The following is a 20,920-nucleotide window of genomic DNA, read 5'->3' on the forward strand; positions in this document are numbered from 1 at the left end:
TTTTCTGCGCGTCCTCGCCAGCACTCGTCGCTAGTATAAATGAACAGGTGTGAGGTGATATCTCATGATCAGTTACGTTGAGCATCTTTCCAAGTATCCGATGGCCATCTGAATGTCTTCTTTGGAGAAATGATTTATTCCGGTCCTTCCCATTTTTCAGTTGCTTTTCTTTCTGTTGAGTTGTACGATTTCTTTATGTTCTGGACATTAGATATATGATTTGCCAGTATTTTCTTCTATTCCACAGGTTGCCCTTTCGTTTGGTTGATGGTTTCGTTTGTTGTACAGAAGCTTTATAGTTTGATGTGCCTACTTGTTTAGTTTTTGCTTTTTGTGTCAAATCAAAAAAAAATCAAGACTGATGACTAGGAGCTTAACCACCTATGTTTCCTTCTAGGAGTTCTGTAGTTTCAGGTCTTACATTCAAGTCTTTGATCCATTTTGAGTTGATTTTTGTGTCTGGTGTGAGTGGTCCAGTTGCTTTTTTTTTTTTTTTTTTTGGTGGCATGCAGCCGCCAGATTTCCCCAACACCATTTATTGAAATCGCTGTCCTTTCCCTGCTTTGCTTCTGTGTCATAAACTAAGCGATCATATGCGTGTGGGTTTATTTCTGCGCGCTCTCTTCTGTTCCAGTGATTTGTGTCTGCTTCTATGCCAGTGCCACACTGCTTTGATTTATACCCGTTTTTTTAGATGAGGAATTTGAGGCTGATGAGATTAAAACGGGGTGACTAAAAACCTGGTTGGTAGAGCTGGGACTCGCCCTTCTAGGCTGCTTTGCTCATCATGTCATTTCTAGTAGACTGGTAAAAGATTTAGAATTACTCTTGTATTATAATTAAGTCGTACATCATTGTGAAACAAATGGTACAGCATTGCCCACAGTGGCCGCGCTGATTTGCGCACCCCCAGCCGTGCACCAGGGTCTCCTTTCCCCGCATCACACCGGCACTTGTGGTCTTGCACTGTGGTGGTAGCCGTGCTCCTAGGTGTGAGGTGGGTAGTATCTGTGGTGTGACTCGCGTTTCCCTGCGGATCAGTGAGGGGGGGCACCTTGTCATGGGCTCGTTGGCGTTCCTCTCTTTTTTGGGTGTCCTTATCTTGTTCCTGGTCTAGAGGAAAAGCTTGGTCTTTCACCATTGAGTATGATGTTTGCTGTGGGCTTTTCGTATGCGGATTTTATTATGTGGCGGTAATTTCCTTCTATTCCTGTTGAGTGTTTTTATCATGAAAGGGAGTTGAATTTTGTCAGATGCTTTTTCTACATCTGACACGATCATGTGGTGTTTCTTACACTACTGTGTTGGCGCGGTCTGTCACATTAGTCAGTTTTCATTTGAACCGTCCATGCGTTACAGAGATATACCCCACATGGTCATGGTATATAATCTTTTTAATGTGCTGCTGAAATTCCAGTTGCCAGTATTTCGTTGAGAATTTTATCCCAGTGTTCACAAGGCCTGATAGAGTTTTCTTGTAGTGTCCTTGTCTGGCTTTGGTGGAATCAGACAGCTTCAGAGGTGTTCTCTCCTGTTCAGTTTCTTGGAAAAGTTGAGAAGGATTGGCATTATTAGTTCTTCAATGGTTGGGTAGAATTCACAAGAGAAGCCGTCCAGTCCACACCTCTTTTTTTATTGGGGGAGTTTTGAAAAACGATTCATTCTCCTTAAGAGTTATGGGTCTATTCAGCTTTTCTATTTCTTTGTGATTTAGTTTTAGTAGATTTTGTTTCTAGAGATTTGTGGGTCTCATCCAGATCAATGGTTATCCAGATCAATGTGTGTGATCATTAATGGGGCACTGTTACAGTCCTTTTTTATTTCTGTGGAATCAGTAGGTCCCACCACTTTCATTTCTGATATTAACTTGAATCCTCTGTCTTTTTCTCTTAGTCCATCGAGCTAATGGTGTATCAGCTTTGTTGATCGTTTTGAAGAACCAGCTTTCCGTTTTAATTTTTTTCCTCTATCTATTCGCTAATCTTTATTATTTCCTTCTTTCTGCGAGCTTGTTTTTCGTCATTCCTTAAGGTGGACTTTCAGATTACTGACTTGAGATCTTTCTTTTCTTAAGGGAGGTATTTGCAACTATAAATCCCCATAGGACCATAGCCTGGCTGCGTCCCTTGAGTTCTATCCGATAACGTTGTGTTTTCTAATTTCCCCAGTGATTTCTTCTCCGACCCGTTGGGTTGGTTTGATAGTGTGTTGTTTAATTTCCTTAATTCTGTGAATTTTTCAGTTTTACTTTTTTGTTTTTGATTCTTACTGGATCCCATTGTAGTCAGAGAAGATACTCTGAGACTTAATTTGTAAGCTGACATATGGTCTGTCCTGGAAAATGTCCCGCGTGCACTTGTTGGGTGGAGTTCTGGTCAGTTCATTGTGTAGTTTGTCCCCCGTTTCCTTATCCTGTCTGGTGGTTGTGCACACGAAGTCCCCAGCTGTTTCTCCCGTCAGTCCTGTCAGTTTCTGCTTCCTCTATTTTGACGGTCTGTAGGTGCATAAATGTAGAGCAGGGCGGACACCCTCCCCGCCCTTTGTCTATCTTAAGTGAGTCTCCTGTAGATGGCGTCGACCTGGATCCCGTTACGCCGGTCTGTCTTTCCGTGGGGGAGGTTAATCGTGTAGTTTAAGGGCTGTTTGTTTTCTCTACACGCTCTCGCTTTTTGTTGCTTATTCCCAGACTTCTTCTCCTTTTGTGTTCAGTAGTTTTTGGTAGTGAAATGTTTAAATTTTTCATTCTTTTGTGGAGACTGGGGATTCCACTTAACCCTAAAACTCTGACACTATGATTTGTGTTTAGAGCCACTGAGCCTAAGCAACATACGGAAGCTGCTGCTCCTAAATTTATAGCTGACCCCGCCCATTTCAGTTGTCACGACATTACATCTCTGCACGTTGTATGCCCAGAAACATAGACTCATGTATTAACCTCTTAAATTATGTAGAAAACAAGATGTAGAGTTACAAACGAATTCTGCAGTACTATTAGCTTTATTCTGTTAACTTCTTTTTTTTAATGTTAGTCTCTTAAATTGGTTAGAAATCAGAAGGCACGGTTACGAGCCATGGTTACAGTTTATCACACTCATCCAGGATTAACCGTCACTGAGATGTCTGGAGCTCTCTCTGACTTTATCTGGGGATTTTGAAATTTCTCACTTTGGAAGGACAGTTCTGCTGACTATAGGGTTCGGTTAAGTTTTTTTCTTTTAGCTCTTTGACTGTATCAGCCCCCTCTCTCCTGGCCTCCAAAGCGTCGATGAGAAACGTGAGATGATGATCCTTGGTATGTGACAGTTCGCTTCTCTCTCACGACGTCCACTGTTCTTACCCTTCCCTTGGCTTTCGAAGTTTGGGTTATTCGTGTCTGCACGTGGGTCTCGGAGGTCAGGACTTGGAGTCTGTCGAGCTTCCTGGGTGTCCACACTCACCCGGTGCGGACCTTCTCCTTTGGTCATGTGCTTCTGCTGCGTCGTGGCCTTAGGATTTTTTTTGTTGAACTCTGACCATTTGAGTACAAGAATGTGGTTCTGGAATGCTGTTTCTCCCCTTTCTCGGGGTCTGTTCTTGGCCGTGCCAAGAATCAGCCTGAGGTATATAAACTCTGTCCTCGGCCTATCCTATGGCGTGCACAGCCACTGATTTTCCATTTATGCAATGGTGCCGGGTGTCCTAGTCTTATTCCTGGCTCCTGCAAGTCACTTCAGCTGCAGAGGATGAGGATGACCACCACGGTGGGACGGTGGGGAGCTGGGGAGCTGCCACCGTGGCTGCGCATCTTTGCACTCAGCTGTGACATCTGGAGGACAGGTGTTGTCCGGGTGGCAGAGTGTCCTGGTGCCTCCTCCTCCATACCGGAGCCCTCTCCCGGGATTACGTACGCCTGCGTGCCGGTAAGTGTGCGTCTCTGGTCCCTGACCCCGTGCTGCGGCCTCGCTCGCCGTTGTCCCTGCCGTTCCACTGAGCGCGTAAAACACTTTGTGTTCTTGTGACGATAGTTTATGGTTGAGCCAGAACGCTCGAAAAGCACAATGAAAAGTCTGCCGTTTTTAACCAGTGCCCTCCTCCCTGTAAACCGGTCCTGGTCTGTTGCCCGCAGTGCTACAACTGTGAGGAGGAGGCCATGTACCACTGCTGCTGGAACACGTCCTACTGCTCCATCAAGTGCCAGCAGGAGCACTGGCACGCCGAGCACAAGCGCACCTGTCGCCGGAAAAGATGAAGACGCGCCTTTGCCGCAGAGTCCCCGACGGTCACTCTTCCCAGACACGGTGGTTTTTGTTCCCAAGGAGCCGACATTGTTTAGAGTTTGCTTCCCATTTTGCACCAGCCTTTAAACACTTTTCGTGAAGAAATTTTGCACAGTAGTTTAAATCTTTTGTTAATGTTCCTCTGGAGTTTTCAGGGGGTAAAAGTAACATCAGTGGAGGGTATTATTTTAAATAAAATTTAATTGAATTTGTTGCATTTACAGCAAATTTTAAAACATTTTTAGGTTTTACAGAGATTTTAACCTTTAAACAACAGGTGAATACAATGAGTTTAACAAACATTTAAAATAGACCTGAATGTAAGAACTACAGAACTGTTTCAAAAATAAAACATACTACCTTGATGTGAAATTTATTTCTTAACCTTGTTGAGCTGGTTTTGTTCAGCTTAATTTACTGTTTAAAGGCATTATCTATTGGTTATGCCAGTGGGTATATGATTGAATTTAGGGAACAGGGTTGACACAGCAGGTGCTAGTCCTGCATATTTTTTCTTAAATATTTCCCAATTGTGTTTTTCATTATTTCTTTTCAATATATAACTTTTATAACAAATTATTAGCTTTGATCTTGTAGTTTAAAATTGCAGGGAACTGGGGTAATCTTTTACTGAGCTGGATCTTAGAGAAAATGAATATTTAAATTTTAAAGTTTGCACATTTCATCTTTGTCCTAACATGAGTGCTTGTAACAAAATAAGAAAATTAAGCCAAAAACTACCTTAATCCATACATGAAATTATAGATGAGGCATACAAATTTATTTAATGCTTCCCTTCCCTCCCCAAGTATCATCTGATTGCCTATTACCTGGTGTCACCTCGTATGTTGTAAGTTAACGCTGAAAGAAAGCACTTAAGTTTCACAGAAGCCGTTATGTTTGTAGTAATGGGTCTTTGCCTACTAATGAACTCTGTCACTGTACACAGAATGAAGAATAATGCATGTTAATTTTCTTGTATTAAAGATGCCGTGATTTGTAAAAAGTCTGTATTTTGCGGAATGTCTGGATTAAGAAGCATTACCAATAGGAATGGATCGATAGTTGAATAATGATTTTTTTTTTTATATATATATATACATAGATATATAAAATACAGCCAGGAAAACTTAAATTTTTTTTTTTTTTAAGAAAAATCTCACAATTTATCTTTTTGCAAAGACTGATCTTAGACCAAGTCAAATTCCCATTTATCGTTTAGTTATTTTTTAAGGTTAGAGAAATAATTTGTAAATATTTATTTAGACCTTTGATATTTATTGAAGCAATTACACACAATGGAAGTGAAAGAATCGGGAGAAAAACCTTTAAAAAAGTTTTCTCCAGGTTTGTCAGGGTCACTCTAAAAATAAAAATGTAAGTCTTCTGTGAAATAATCATCCACCCAGTCCTGGTGCTGTTGCAGGTGGTGGTGACACAAGTTAATTGACAAGCTGCTGCCCAGTGGTGCCCAGGGGCTGGTAAGAACAGCCCCGTCCCAACGACACCGTACCTGAATCACGCGGCGACTCGGCAGCTCGGCCCCTCGTGGCTGTGTGATTGGTTAGTGTTGCCACGGCGTAACCAAGAACACTTACCTTCTCTGGTCGTTTTTCAAGTTTTAAAACTTCGATCCACCCCTATGAGAGCAAGTTATTGTGGAAATACTTTCGGTGTAAAACCATTCCAGAGTGTGTACTATTTACTGATAGCTGCATGAACGTTAAGATTCGTGTTACTTTGGCTTTTTTGTCTCCGTTGACACGGTTGCACATTTCCAAGTTACTACAGCGTGAAAACTGTGTGTTTAAAAAAACAAAAAAAACAAAAAAAAAAACAAAATTAAAAAAAGATTGTGGCCTGGTTTTGTAAAAGTTTTAGGTAAAATTACAATTGATTGTTTTAGGAATCATTATTAAAAATTTTCTGCAAATCATAAAGCTATATCAAGATGTTGAGCTTAGCCACTATGCACATTGTAATTATTCATTGTGGCTGTCCAGTTCTATGATGCATTCTGGCATTTTGTAAGCTGCTCTGACTAGCAATATATAGGCTCATTTAATGTGTTAACATTGGTTAATAAATGTATTTAAAAAAACTGGCTTTACTACTTTGTTGATTTACTCCATTCCCCTGTACCAAACCAGACGACTAGATCACATGGTGATCATATATGGCAGGTTATCCATTCGTGGGTGACTGTTTTTTTACGTAAGAACTGTGTGAAAAGTCATTCACTTAAACAGTTCAGTTGAACTTACTATTGCCAGCTTTCAAAAAGACTCAAAATACTTTTCACCAGTTCTTAAAAAAATTCAGGTTTGACCACAAAGCCTGTTTTCTTAACCCTCACACTAGGCTGAACATATAGAAATGCATTCGATAAACATCTGAAATGAGTATCGTCAGTTTCAGTTCCTCTAGAATCAAATCGTCACCTTTCCCTCTGTCGCTCCGTGTCTCCAGCCAGCTCACACGAAGCCAGTCTCAGTTCAGGGCAGTGTCACCTGACCACGTAGGACGGGGCACAACCCTCCCTCTCCTTCGGTGTCTAATAAGGTGGTTCTCAAACCTCCGACATCAGGGTCATAGGAGAGCTCGTTAAACACTGTTGGCCACACCCCCGTCTGTGTCACTGTCGCTTCATAACCACTGCTTTACTCGTGAAAGTCATGACGGGTGGGCCATTTCACGAGAGACATCCATGCACACGCACGTGCGCAAAATACACTGCATAAAATTTAGCATTTTACAGATTCCCAGGCCGCCTCTGTAGACTCTCCACCCCCAGAAGGATTCGGGTCCCTCGGGTTAAGGATCCCTGATCAGCGAGACAGATGGCGTCTGCTGCGGCTACCTGGGTCAGAGCCTCACGCTCGTGTGTGCACAGACGAGCTGGGCGTCTAGTTGATGTGCAGAACCTGACTCAGCCGGTCTGGGTGGCTGGAACTGGTGAGTCTGCCCTTTCTCATAAGCCTCCAAGTGACAGTGAGTATGCTGCCCAGGAGTCACACCTGAAAGGCAAGGTGTGTATGTAAATTCACAAAAGATCACTGGCAAACTGCATTATAAACCATACCCCCGTCTCCGCAGAGCTGACACTGGGCGAAGGCGTCACACGCACAACATGCTGCTCATAACCCCGGAGTTAGGCACGACAGGACAGGTGCTGGATGGTGGGCGGTGGGCGCGGAGCACGGCCCCGAGGAAGGGAAGGAGCGGGGAGGCTGAGAAAGTGTGGCGGCTACAGCTTGGACAGGGAGCGGAGCCGGCGGGGGCGGGGGTTCTGGAGGACCTGGCACGGACGACGGGGCTCGCTCTGTCTTTCACATTCGCAGGGTTAAGGTTCTAGGAAGGTAATTTTTATTCAAGTAACGAGATTTGACAAGGTCAAGGAAGCAATCTACAAGCTGTGGGACCCAGCGCCACAGGCCAAGGGACCTGAGAAGAGTGTCGCCCATCACCCACCTGTGTCTGGCACTAGGCAGACACCTCGGTGTGGGCTGCACAACCCGTCGCCGTCAGCCTGGTGGACACCCGTGACAACAGCAGGACCGCAGAACCGGCCTCTGGGAGGGAAGCCCGGGAGCAGCCGAGGCAGTAAGGACATCCCCAGCCCTTCCAGGAATGACTGCATGGGGACAGCGTGCTGACTGGGTGTGCGACACGGCGGGAGGACCCAGTCCCCAGGGGCCTGAGAACCTAGGCAGGACCTCCACGATGAGCAGGAAGCTGCAACTGGGACTTGCGGGAAAGAATGTTGAAGGCCGAAACGGACGCAGCCCCACTGACCGCATGGCAAGTCACCCATCACCCAGGAGGACCCTCCCGGATCCACAGGCCTCCTGAAGTCCCAGGTGCCGAACGTGCACCTGGCAAGCTCAGGACAAGAGCGAGAAGGCGGGCTGCAGCAAGAGATGGGCCACAAACGGGCGGCAGGGCCACGTTCTGGAGGACGGGACTGTTCCACGGAACTATCACGACGAGAGACAAAAGCTTGAGTTCGGTCGGCCCCGAGAGGGAGCGAGAGAGTGAGACAGACCCACACAGCAGCAGAGAGAAGCGCAGCCAGCGACAGCGGGGCACCCCGTCTGGCAGCACCCACATTTAAGGAGCTTCTGCTTCTCACGTGCGAGAGAAGCCAGGCAAGACCACAAGGAACGTGAAAAATCGAGGAAACCGATAACCGAGGCTAAAGGCGTGAACGTTCACAATCTCGCTGATAAAGAATTGACAATAACTGCTCTGAAGAAACTCAGCAAGCTGCAAGAAAACTCAGACAATTCAATGAAATCACACACTAAAAAATACAGGTTCAAAATAAGACACTCACCAAAGGTCAGAGATCATAAAAAGAACCAAGCGGGAATTCTGGAGCCAAAGAACTCACGAGTGTGGGGGAAAATGTGCGTACAGCCGTCTAGATCAAGTGTGAGGTAGGCCAGTAAGGGGTGGGGATTTTGAAGTAACCCCGAGAACAAAGAAAAAAAGTGAAGAAAGCCTATGTGATCTATGGGATTCCATCAAAAAACCCCAAATGTTAGAATAATTGCGGTTCCAGGAGAAGGGAGGAAGAAAGGGGCAGAAAACTTGTTTAAAGGAAAAATAGCTGAGAACGTCCCAAACCCGGGGAGAGGCCATCCAAGTTCACGAAGCTGACAGACCCCGATTATGTCGACACATTATAATGAAACTGTCAAAACACCACGGCTAAGGAAAGAATTCTAACAGCAGCCAGGGAACCAATAACTTGCAGAGGAATTGCCATGAGGCTGTCCGCGGACCTCTCGGCAGAAACCCTGTGTGCCAGAAGGGAGCGGAGTGACACGCTCGAAGTGCTCAAGGGAAAAAAAAACCCCTCAGAAATTGCCAGCCAGGACTGTTTTACTGAGAAGAGTTATTCTTCAGATGTGGAGGAATAAAGACCTTCCCAGACAGAAGCCGAGGGACAGCCTTGCCACGAGGGCCGCCCCCGGAAGCGCTGAAAGAGGCTCTTCAAGCTGAGACGCAAAGGCGCTAATTAGGGACACGGAAACGTGACAGCGGGCCGTGCGCCGGGACAGCCTCACGCAGAGATCAGTTCTGCACAGGACGGTGTGTGAACCACTTCGCTGTTGTATAAAGGTCAAGGAAGAGTACGTTAAAAACGAGCATAGCTACCGTAAATCATTACTGAGTACGCAACGTAGAAGAGGTAAGTAACGACGTAACATTTTAAAAGGCAGAGTAAAAAAAGTGAAGCTTCCGTCAGTGAGCAAAGTTAAGTTGCTAAGAGCTTAAGACAAGCCATTTTTATCTACGAGAAGTCACATGGACGCACAGAACGTTCTCCAGGTCAGGTCAGATGACGCCACAAAACAGGTCTCAGCGGAGTTAGGGAGACTGAGCTCATACCATCTTTTCTGACCACGGTGGTGTGAAACTAGAAAAGCAATGAGAGGAAGGCCGAAAAACCGCTGAGCGTGTGGAAATCCCCACGCAACGGGATAATCAAGGGGTCAAAGAAAGCAAAAGGAAATTAGAAATCTCTTGAAACGAAAATGGGAACAAAACCACCAAAACCTATGTGCGGCTACAAAAGGAGGTTTACAATGAAGAACGTGCATTAACAGACCTCAAACAGACACCTGCCTGTGCACCGCGAGGAGCTAGGACAAACGCACCCAAAGTCAGCAGCAGGAAATAGAAAACATCAGTGAGACTCGGCTCTTTTTTAGAAAAGGTAAACAAAACAGACAAGCATTTAGCTGGACTTACCAAGAAAAGAGGAGTCAAATAAAATTAGAAAAGAGAAGATGTTACAAGGGACACCGCGCCAACACAGAGGACCCCCTAGGATGACGTTGAGCCGTTACGCTCCAAAAAACCGGACGACCTGGAAGTGGTAGAAAAATTCCTGGAAATACAACCTTCCAAGGCTGTCAGGAAAGAATAGAAAATCTGAACAGAGCAATAAGGTGTATGGATTTGAGTCAGGAACCACTGATGCAAATCAAAAAATTAAAAAACGAACACAAAAAAACCCCGAGGACCAGATGGCTTCACCGGTGATTCCACCAAACACTTAGAGGAGAATGAATGTCAGTCCTTCTCGAACTTCTCCCAAAAATGGAAGAGGAGCGAACACATCCTAACTCATGGGACCCAGCAACCCGCTCCTGGGCACACCCAAGGACTGAACGCAGGGTCTCCGAGGGACATTCGTACACCCACGTTCACGGCAGCATTGCTCACACTGTCGACGGATGAGTGGATAAGCACAATGTGGTGCGTACATGCCATCGAATAGCATTCAGCCTTAGGAAGGACGTTCTGGCACAGGCTACAGCGTGGACAAACACTGAAGACATTGTGCTCGGAGAAATCACTGACAGTCACCAAAGGACAACACTACATGATTCCACTTCTGTGAAGGGCTCAGAGAGGTCTGAAACCGATCTGAGCGGGAGAAAAAATGTGGACACGTAACAAAGATCTCAGCATGGCGAAAAAGTAAAGAAATGGCACAAGGTGGGATTTCCAACTCGTCACTAGCGGGGGGGGCTGGTCCCCCCGTTAACGGAGCCCGCAGCAGAAGCGACGGTGGTGCCGAGCTGCAGACGTGGCCCTCGCAGAGGCGCTGGGGATCTTACTTGTCTCGCTCAGGACACCAGTGGGATGTGGCAGCTCGTTCAAAGCAGGACTCCGGGAACTCTGCGTGGGTGGAAAACAAATCCCAGCATGCGTTCGGGGTCCTAATTCGCAGGGCGAGGGGCAGCGTCGTCGGCAGGCACGGGCTGCGTAGACGTGGACAGGAATGGTGGTTATTAGCAGTTTCCTACCATTAAAACCTGCGAAGAGCTAAAACAGAGAGAACCTGGGCGCGCGAGCCGGACGGGGCCGCCGACCGCGTTCGCCATTTCGATGCCTTCTGCACTGTTTCCCAACAAGTCTGGCAGCCCAGGAGCGAAGGGGCTCGAGCAGCTGACGGGGGCCCAGGTGGCCGTCCACACAGTTTCCAAATGCTCAGCCTCACTCGTGATGACAGAAATGCCGTTACCACCACACTCTGTGGGTGACAGACTGGCCGGCCCCATCCGGCCACGGCGCAGCTTCATCCACCCTGGACCCCACCCACGTCCCGTGCCCTCGGCCACGGTGGACACGTCCGTCCCGGCAGCGGAAGACTGGAGAACAGCGGGCCCTGGGTGGACGTTACAGCCGGGCGCAGAGCCCTGGCCCGTCGGGGCAGCAAGGGGCCTGGGGACGATACACGTGCTGCCCCCCAAGGTTCCGCTGGGCAGAGGTCCAGGCGCCCCCTCCACCCGCTCACAGCGACCCCTTCGCACCACCCCCCCGGCTCCCGCACCCGGCCCTTCCCGCCGCCGCGTCCCCTCACCCTGTCGTTGCCTTTTCCTGCTGGCGCCCTGGGCACAGGTGGGTGGTCTGTTCGCCCAGAACGTCGCTCCTTTCTAATTCCTTTGTCCTGGCCCCTCGTCATCCTTGAGCTTTCTGCTGTTTCCAGTCATTCGTCACACAGCAGGGACATCGGTGCCCCAGGCGTGCCATGCCTCGAGTTAGGGAAGGGCACGCTCGTCACGCTCCCAGAAGCTCCTGGTGTCTGCTGTGCTGCCGCCCATCTCCGGGAGCGCCGAGAGCCATCGGCCCCAGCAGCCCCCGTGTCACTTCACCTGTGGGGGGTGGTCACCGAGGGCCTGCTCTGAGCCAGGCCCACGGCGGAAGCAGAGGGGACGCCCCGTGCTCTCCTGCTGGGCAGGTGACGGGTGAAGGCGGTTAACACACGTCCACACACATCAGGAAGCCAGCATGAGGGACACGGCAGGGAGGGTCCTGGGGACACAGGGTGACAGTTGACCAGCCTAACTACTGTTGACTGTGTCCCGAGGCTGGGCCCAGAGACGGAGGACACAGAACACGGCACGGCAGAAGGAAGCGACACTCACACCCAGGTACCTGCACACGCCGTCCAGGAACAGGCACGCAGGGCGGCTCTCCCCGCCATCTGGGTTGCCCTTGGCCCGCTGCCAGCTGTAGGTCCACTGGTGCTGGAGCCGGATTTTGAGTGTGTTGTATGAACAGTTGGCTGTTTCATGATTCAAGAACGTTCAGGATTAAAAGCAGACACAAAATTGTGCTACTTGAAGTTAAATCTTTCTACAAGACAAACTGAATCTGGGATCTCAAATTGCCTCTGACCTTTTATAAAAGTTTATTTTCAAATAAATTTATTTTGCGATAATACAAAAAAAAAAAAAAGATGAGTCGAGCAGTGTGGACAAAGCCAGACGACCGTGAGGTGGAGGGTGCATCCCACATACAAATTAAAAAAATATGCCGCTTAAATTTTTAAAAAACAATCAGCCTTGGGTCTCAGAAGTCGAAACTTTTTTTCAGCAAAGGCCTTGCTGCTGGCACAGCCGGCGAGGGCCTGATGAGTGACACAGCGTTCCTTCTGACGCTGTCACGGATCAGGCACCCGCTTCCACAGCCTGAGCACCACCCACGACGAGCGGGGTTGACACAGGCACCCAGGTTGCGCCTGGTGATTCTGCACATTCGAGTTCGACGTTCACGGGAATAAAACTCACCTTGACAGAGCCTTTAGGTGAAGGTTGGCGAACCTGCCACGCGTCCCAGACGGAGCCACGAGGACCCTCAGATCTTGGCGAAGACGGGGCTGCTGGGTGTCAGACGGACACGGGCGATCGGGTCGAAGCGGCCTTCCAGACGTGCTCCCAACCTGCAAGGTCCCCTTCCGGACGGTGGACAGGAAGTGTCTGCGTACAGGACTCACGCGTGCTGTCCCCAAGTTACCAATAATCTGTACACTTGCAGCAAAATGTGGACAAACATACGTAGGTATTTTTAAAAGAATTTTAAAAAGCATTTCACAGAACCGTTGTCGCCATGGGGTTTTTGTAGCAGTCCACGCCCACATTAGTATTTTAAACACCGTCCGAAGTACGATCATCTGCACGGACACGCAGCGCGGCACGTCCCTCCCCCCGGAGACCGTGTCCTCCCCAGGACTCGCCGTCCCAGGCGGTTTTCCAGGGGACCAAGTAAGAGACGACGACTTTCAGAGCAACAAAAATAAAAGCTTTTATTTGTTCATTTGAATATAAAACAGGCGTTATCACAGATGTACAAAGCTTACTGGTGGTTTAACATACGAGCAGGTTGCCGTCCTTTGCACATAAAAATTGTTTGAAACCGTGATTGGTCGAGTACATGGATTTCTCTAACCAGTCACCACACTATGAAGTAACGCTGCTAACATTCAACTGATAAAAGGGACGGTGTCCCTGGGGTAAAGTGTCAAGCAGGGTGAATATATATAATAAACAAGCACCATGAGGAAGCCGCCCTGTCGGGTTAGGTCTGTGTCTCAGTGTTCACCGTGTGCCCGGCTGTGTGCACGCTGATCACACGGTTTTGTCTGACTTCGAAGCACAAGGTCACAAGACAAACATCGCTTACGGCCCGTGAACGACTCGACTCGGCTGCGGTACGGTCCTCCTTTATTGCTGAAACAGTGGTGGGTGCCTCCTTGCCTCTTCCTTGCATGGCGGAGCTCCAAGCCCAGCTCCCCAAACCTGTGGCCTCAACTCCAGCAGCAGAGGTGACAGGACGTCACCAGCCGCTTGCATGACCGCACGGCCCGGCTTGGGAAACGGACGTCGGGAAGGTGAGGGGTGTGTCTGCAGCAACACTGGCTTGCTGCTTCAGACCCCAGCTGGCCCATGCAAGTTACTCTGCAGTTGTTTCCCGCTCAGCATCTTACCTGGACCCTTGAGCCCCTCCCCTCAAGCCAGGTGTGTGTAAGAGAACGCTTCCCACGTGGCGGGTTTTCCCGCAAGAAGCACGAGGCGGTGGGCTGTGGGTATGAGCGAGTGGAGAGTCCCACTCAGCGATGAGTCAAGCAGTGTGGACAAAGCCAGATGACCGTGAGGTGGAGGGTGCATCCCACATGCAAATTAAAAAAATATGCCGCTTAAATTTTTAAAAAACAATCAGCCTTGGGTCTCAGAAGTCAAACAAAACTTTTTCAGCAAAGGCCTTGCTGCTGGCACGTCCGGCGAGGGCCTGTCAAGACGTGGCCTGGGCGTAATGACGAGGGGTCTGGGCTTTGCCCAGCGACAGTCTCAGCGGTGTATATCCAGTGCCGGGGGTCACTGCAGGGTCACACACCGGGGCGGTGACAAAGCAATCACGCTGGAGTGCTGACACCCCACCTGGCTGGGCACGGACAGCCAGGTCAACCCTGGGGTGTGCGGCGAGCTCTGGGCGCGAGGCCTGTGGGGCGGCGGCGGCAGCAGGTGACGGGCGTCAGAAATGCGTCGTCCATGGTGGCAAAGGCAGGCGGCGGTGAGGCTCTGGCTGGTGGCTCCGCGGGGGTGGGGGTGGGGGTCCCTGTGGGCTTTGCTCATGTGGCTGGGGGCCCCTGGGAGCTGGCCAGGGCGACAGTCACCTGTGTCTTTCCCTTCAAGCTGTTTTGGACGCTGTCCATTCCACACAGTGGCCACTGGGGGGCGGCCCACGCAGCCGGTGCAAACGGGCGCAGGACATCACTCCTTTCCATACCGAGGAGCAAAAAAGGGTGACACTAACCGAAAGGGTGACAGTGACCGAAAGGTGGAAACATTGTGCGACAGTTCCTGCAGCTAAGAGAGCCGTGCACGCCACTCACACAGTCCGGCTCCGTCCTGGGGCAGCGGGCAGCGGGCAGCGGGCAGCGGGCTCACCTCCTGGCCTCCGGCTCCAGAAGCAGCACGAGCTGGGCTCCTGGCCGTCTGATGCCTCATCAGCAGAGCGGGCGTGAGAGGCTCTCTTATCTACAGGACAGTGGAGGGGACACCATGCAAGTGACAGGCTCTGCGTTTTAAACGTTAAAATCTCCTTTGTTCATTAGTGAATTTATATTTCATATATATATATATTTGCTGTGATACTGTCCACGCAAGATAATACGACACTTTTTTATATTAGCAAACATTACAAGACTTTAATGTTCTTGAATGTTTTTCTCTTTTATACTTCTAAAGAGATCAAAATAAATTAAACGTTTTGTACATAATTACATATGAAGAAGTTAACTTACTTTCTCTTTTTAGTTTAGTACAAAGATATCTGCAGGGTGACTGCCGAACGCCCCTTCTCCCTGACTCCTCCTCGCTCTGTGCTGACCTGGCCTCTGTCTCTCCACCACACTTCTGACAAGAAGCTGCTAAGATCTAATCAGAAGCTGCTGTCTGGGTTACTCGTACCTCAGCAGACTTCCCTAAAAGGTGAGACCTAGCCATGGCTTAGATTAGTAACAGGTCCATGTCATTAAGGTTTCATGACACATTAAAACAGAGAAAACAATTCCTCGTCACGCTACATAAACTGTTTAAAAGAACCCATCTGGAGGGCAGAATATTTTTTAATTGCTATTTTGGCTTAACAAAATACCACATTTACGAAGAAAGCACTGATTATCCAATAATTAGAAAAGAAAAGAAAAGAAAAGAAAGGTTCGAAATGAGCTTTTGCAACAAACTGAAGGCAGAGATGCGAGGTCCCTCTGAGCAAACCTCGGTGGAGGCTGTGCCCCCTCGCCGCACCGCCCGGGGCAGTGCGGGGCCAACGCGGGCGCCGGGAGCGCGTCTGGGCGGAGAGAGGCGCAGGGCGGAGCGGGGCTACATGTTGTAGGCCACGTAGATGGGGTCCAGCTGGTCGGCCAGGAACCCGTCCCGCAGGTGCATGCGCTGCTTCTCGCCCCGGGAGTTGATGGGGATGACGCCGATGTCCACCACGACCACCACCCCCACCACCAGGTAGTGCTCCTCCAGGACCACGTTGGTCACCAAGGGGACCAGGTCCAAGGCTTCTTGCTCTGAGCCATCAAGCTCAACCACAACCACCAACAAGTTTGTCCAGGTGAACACAGCACTGGAAGAAAGAGAACAGCGTCACTGAACGGCAGGCTTCAGGGGACAACATGTTTCTTTTCAAGAAGCTGCGCTTGGCTCCTTTCGGGTCCCTGGCACTGCGTGGCCTCGGCACGCGGTCCCAGCCCCTCTGCTTTAGCCCGTCGAGCCTGATCTGCCGTCTCCGCTCTGAGCGGCTGCTCCGCGTGCTCCCGCGTCGCCCTCTCAGCGCCCTGCCCTGGCCCCGGCTGCTGTCACGTGGCGGGGGGAGGGGGTAGCAGGAGCCCCGCCCTGGGTCTGTGCACTGTGACCCTCAGAGTGGAGGCTGTCCTGCCCCTGAGCTTGGGCCACGTGCAGTGCAGCCAGTGGGACGTGAGTGGAGGCTGGAGGGCCCTCGGACATTTTAGTTGGTGCTGACCGGCCTCTGCCACAGCACAGAGGGACGTCCCAGGAGGATGTCAGCCGCCAGCCCACACCCAGTGGACCCACAGGCCCAGCCGAGCCAAGGCCCGATACCCCAGTGGTCAACTGCGACACGGGGCATAATGACTGATCACTGCTGAAATGACTGATGCAGCCAAAAGTGACCCACACAGGAACATCCCTCACAACGGCCAACGTTCACCCGGAAAGGTCTCGTTTGGGGTCTTCCAGCGAGAGGGTCCCCCAGAGTGCTCAGCGACCGATATGTGGAGCCTACGGCCAGCTTACGCTTTGAGCCACATCCACCTTAGAGGGTCGGGCATTTGCAAAGCGGCTGCTAGAGGGTCTTCTGCTTGGCTGCGGAGGCCAGGAAGGTCCCGGGTGGGGGGCGCGGGGACAGGACGAGCCCTGCAGTGGCTGCTGGCGTCGGCTTTCTCTACCTCAGCTGCGAGGAAGGGAGCGTTTGGAAAATGCACTGATCGGAGAGTGGGAAAGCACGTCTACTGAAGAGACGCATCTTGTTCCGTGTGACTATGTATATGTTAAAATGACGGGAAATTGAGGAGAATGTGCTCTAAGACCTGTCCTGGGTGCGGGCTGTGACTGTGTGTGTCCCCAGAGGGTGCTGGTGCTGCGTGCCCGTCATACGGTCTTTGTGACAGTGGATGTCATTGTACATCCGAGTTATCCACACTGTCAGCTGGTGACATCACAGATCAGGTATATATTTCTGACAGTCACTTGCAGTACAATTCAATACGGCATTTGAAACCAGTGACATGGTGAGAGAAATCAGGCCACTCGAGGAGGGGCTTGCGGGAAGCTGGGGCCGGTGAGGCACAGCCACGGGCTCCCTCGGGGCCGAGCACGTTTGACAGAGCACAGCTGACAAGGAGGGGAAGGTTCGGCTGGCTGGGCTGGCGGTCATGGGGTAATCACGTCACATGGCAGGGGTCACGTGCTCCCTCCCAGGCTGGGCGTGAGCTGGTGGGGAGGTGAGGGCTGGGGCCCCGCAGGGCGGTGCTGCCCGCCTTCTCCCCGCTGGGCCCTGCGTGCGCAGCTGCGTGGAGGCCCACTGGCGAGGCCATACCAGGGGACAGCAGTGACACTGACTGGAACGGGAGGCGTGGGCCAGGGCCCTGCCGCACACTTTTAAGGTGGAAAGTCTGTTGGCAACTAGAGAGAGAATACTCGAGGGAAGTAAACATCTGAAAATGGGAGGCTGTGAGGTATTTAGAGACAGTTCATTTTTTAGGTGAGGTAACCCTTGGTTGATCTCACAGACTACAAGGACCTTGTCAGCTTACAGTCCCTTACTTTTTATTTTTTACAGCAATAGCACCTGGTCTCCCATCCACATGCTAACCAGGCCCGACCCTGCTTCGCGTCCGAGATCAGATGGGCTCGGGCGTGTTCAGGGTGACGGGCTCGGGCGTGTTCAGGGTGGCGTGGCCGAAGACCCATTTACAGACAGTTTAGATGCCGCTTCTGGGGGTGGCTCTGGGTCAGGGCCAGGGCCAGCGGGTCACCAACTGAACTGCGAGACTGTGCACACACAGCCCCTCGTCTCCCGTATCCTGCCGAGCCCTATGTAGCAAAGGGCAACACCACCAGCCTGCTGTCCACGGCCGAGGCCTGAGAAACCTCAGCCACCAGAAAAACTGCCGGCAGACTCGGGGTGAGCCACCCGGGGGGCTGCAGCCTGAGCCTGGCCCAGCTGTGTCACGTGTCTGCCAGTGTAGGGAGCAAACGAGCAAGCAAACCTACAGCTGACAGGCCGACACGCTCTCTTCCTCAGACACCACCGGAAGGCACCGTGTGACCTGACAACGTGGCTGCACCACAGCCCCAGACCGGCGCCAGGAACCATGGCCTGCCACACACACCTCCCGTCACAGCCGGCCAAGCGGCCAAACCCCAGGTTCCATGACCTTGCCCACCACGGGTGCCTGGGATGGGTGCCTTGTCACTGCTGGCTTTGATGTTGTTCTGCCTTGTTCTCACCTAACACCATCCCACGCGTCACACCAACTTTCACAGTCCCCTCGAGGACAGTCACAAGTGTGCTCCCCGTGCCCGTGTGCGTGTGCAGTCCGCTCGCCCTACGTCGTCGTGCTTTGGAAAACTAAAACCCAAATCAGTGATGACCTGGGTGCCTAGGAGATGCCGCCCAGCCGTCCTCGGCTGTTCTCGGGACCTGGGCGCACCAGCTCGACCTGCACGTCACCTGCCTTGAGAGCAAGGTCCAGTCCATCGGTCTCGACTGTCCCCGCTGTCACGCACGCACGCCCCACTCACCACTCGGTGACACTTTTGTGTGCCCGGATGACGGAGGTCTCGATGTCTATCGGGTGGTACCTCATCCCACGCAGCTCCATGGCCTCGTCCAGGGCCCCCACCACGTGCAGGGCGTCGTGGCGCTCTGCAGGGGACGAGAACCACCACGGTCACCGCGAGCTGCTCAAGCCGCTCACAGAAAAGACTAAAACGACTCCTGAATGGGACACGAAGAAGGGGTCACCGAGCTGGGGGTAGCAGCTCCAAGGCAGCCTTTGGCCGCGGCCCCGAGACGGTGCCAGCAGGAGCGCTAGCCCCGCAAGGCGGCACCTCCATGGCCTGGCCCGGCCCGCGGGGCAGAGCAGGTGCTGAGGTCTGTCCCCATCACGCCCGGTCACACGTCCTCAGCAGCACCTCCTGGCTCCTGCGGGTGGCGTGTGCCTTTCTCCTCAGAGTCTCCCGGGGGGCGAGACCAGGACACACCCTTAGACTTAAACCCATCCCCGGCTCACGTGGAGCAGAGAAGGCGATGCCGCCTGCCGTGTGACGGGCACGCTCTGCTCAGGGCCGGCTGGTGGCCGGCGTGCGCGTCGTGCTGGGTCTGGGACCCTGAACCACCCAGGTTGCACTGTCGGGGGCCCGGCCCTTGCCCGCCTGGCTGCGCTCACCTCCGTTTGCGTCCGTTAGCTCAGTTCTCCGCAGAAACCCCAAATAGCCTGTCCGCGCCCAGATGGTCTGGGTGTCCCCAAAACTCAGCCTGGAGCTGAAATGGTCTGACTGCAGGGACTCGTCTCCGTAAACAGTGAAGTAGCCGCTGGCGTTGTGGGCGCTGTGAACCCAGATCTGTGGGGGAGGGTGTGGCCCCTGAGTTGACCCAAGGGAGGCCCCCGGGACGGAACTGCCGCTATGGTTCAGGAAGTCACACCTAGTGACGCAGTGTCCCCAGGCCGCAGAGAGGACCCTGTGATCTCACCCTCGTGCTGGGGAGACACAGATGCCACAGCTGACTGACACGGAGGTGCCTTGGCAAGCTCGTGGCCGCAGGGACGACTGCCCGCCCCCCACGGGGAGCTCTGGTGAAGCAGGTCGATCGAGGATTTTAAAGAGAAACGCATCCGGTGAGCAGAGCCGCACGTCTCTCTGGGCTCGTTGGAACGCAGCGACCGTTTCCAGAAGCGATCTGGAACGCGCCCAGTGGGGTGACGGACGCTATGCTCTGCTCTGACGTACCATCTCCCCCCACCCTCCCACCAAGGAAGCCACCTGGCACTGCTCACAGGCCCTGGCCACGGCCACGCTGGAGGCAGCCCCCATGGGCGCCCTCTCCGGGGTCAGGCCGCAGCCCCGACGCCCCATCTCGTGTCTAGGATGGATCTAGTAAAATCTGCACGGGCTTGTGTCACTGCAGCTCCGACCTCCACGTGTGATCGGGTGATTCGGGGGAGGGGCTGAAGCTGACCCTCCCTAGGAGGGGCGGGGAGTGTGGTGTGAGGCCGAGGGGGGTGCCTCAGCCCACCGGTCCACGCCCTTACACCATGCACGTGTGTCCCCGTGTGTGTCACTCGGGAAAGAGCGCTGGTTGTGTTTCTTACATAACGTCAGCCACAGCGGCAGGCCTGGGTGCAGCTGTGTGCAGCTCAAACACCCGTACCGGGCAGGCTCGGCCCTGGAGAGCGGAAGGGGACACATCCGCTGATGCCCTAGAGACCTCCCTGGAGGGGGCAGGCTTGTCAGGGAGAGGCACGTGGCCAGCTTTCTCCTGCGCGTGTGGTGAGCGGCGTGGGGGCGAGAGCATGCTTCCCCACACGCCAGGGAGCAAAGGGCAGAGCGTCACGGCCAATGGCCGACGAGCCGGTCACACTGCCCGGCCTGCCGGCACGATTCGAGCGGCAGATGGTGCCCTGTGAGGTCCCCCATCGCTGTTCTGCCAACAGCCTGCCCCCCGAAGATGGCAGCCTCGTGGAAAACACACAGGAGCTGAGGAGTGAGGACCCCCACTGTGCTCTCAGAGATTCTGACGGGAACGAGCACACTTTCGTAAGGAGTTCC

General features: G+C 52.0%; 2 protein-coding genes and 1 long non-coding RNA gene across 37 annotated transcripts in view; 1 reads left to right on the forward strand and 2 right to left on the reverse strand.

Moving 5' to 3' along the window:
- Nucleotides 1-6,107, forward strand: part of ZMYND11 (zinc finger MYND-type containing 11) — an 89,804-nt gene extending 83,697 nt beyond the window's left edge. For 8 of the 18 annotated variants that reach the window (XM_039870953.1, XM_039870958.1, XM_039870957.1 and 5 more), the window contains one exon: nucleotides 4,106-6,107. In XM_039870953.1, the coding sequence (XP_039726887.1) occupies nucleotides 4,106-4,228 (123 nt within the window). In that variant the 3' untranslated portion in view covers nucleotides 4,229-6,107. The remainder of the gene's footprint in view (nucleotides 1-4,105) is intronic. The other 10 variants (XM_039870950.1, XM_039870947.1, XM_039870944.1 and 7 more) reach the window with 2 other exon arrangements.
- Nucleotides 5,883-11,094, reverse strand: LOC120608973 (uncharacterized). Its single transcript, XR_005654571.1, has 2 exons — nucleotides 10,892-11,094; nucleotides 5,883-7,273 (listed from the first exon to the last, which is right to left on the reverse strand). It is a non-coding gene; the product is annotated as an uncharacterized LOC120608973 (long non-coding RNA).
- A 2,242-nt stretch (nucleotides 11,095-13,336) lies between these two features.
- DIP2C (disco interacting protein 2 homolog C) overlaps nucleotides 13,337-20,920 on the reverse strand; it is a 212,566-nt gene continuing 204,982 nt past the window's right edge. For 16 of the 18 annotated variants that reach the window (XM_039870927.1, XM_039870924.1, XM_039870940.1 and 13 more), the window contains 3 exons: nucleotides 19,540-19,714; nucleotides 18,893-19,016; nucleotides 15,941-16,193 (listed from right to left, as the gene is read on the reverse strand). In XM_039870927.1, the coding sequence (XP_039726861.1) occupies nucleotides 15,941-16,193; nucleotides 18,893-19,016; nucleotides 19,540-19,714 (552 nt within the window). Of the gene's footprint in view, nucleotides 16,194-18,892; nucleotides 19,017-19,539; nucleotides 19,715-20,920 lie in introns of all 18 variants that reach the window. The other 2 variants (XM_039870921.1, XM_039870936.1) reach the window with 2 other exon arrangements.

The sequence above is a fragment of the Pteropus medius genome, unplaced genomic scaffold (assembly GCF_902729225.1).
Source record: "Pteropus medius unplaced genomic scaffold, Ma_sr-lr_union100, whole genome shotgun sequence".
In the NCBI taxonomy this organism is placed as follows: domain Eukaryota; kingdom Metazoa; phylum Chordata; class Mammalia; order Chiroptera; family Pteropodidae; genus Pteropus; species Pteropus medius.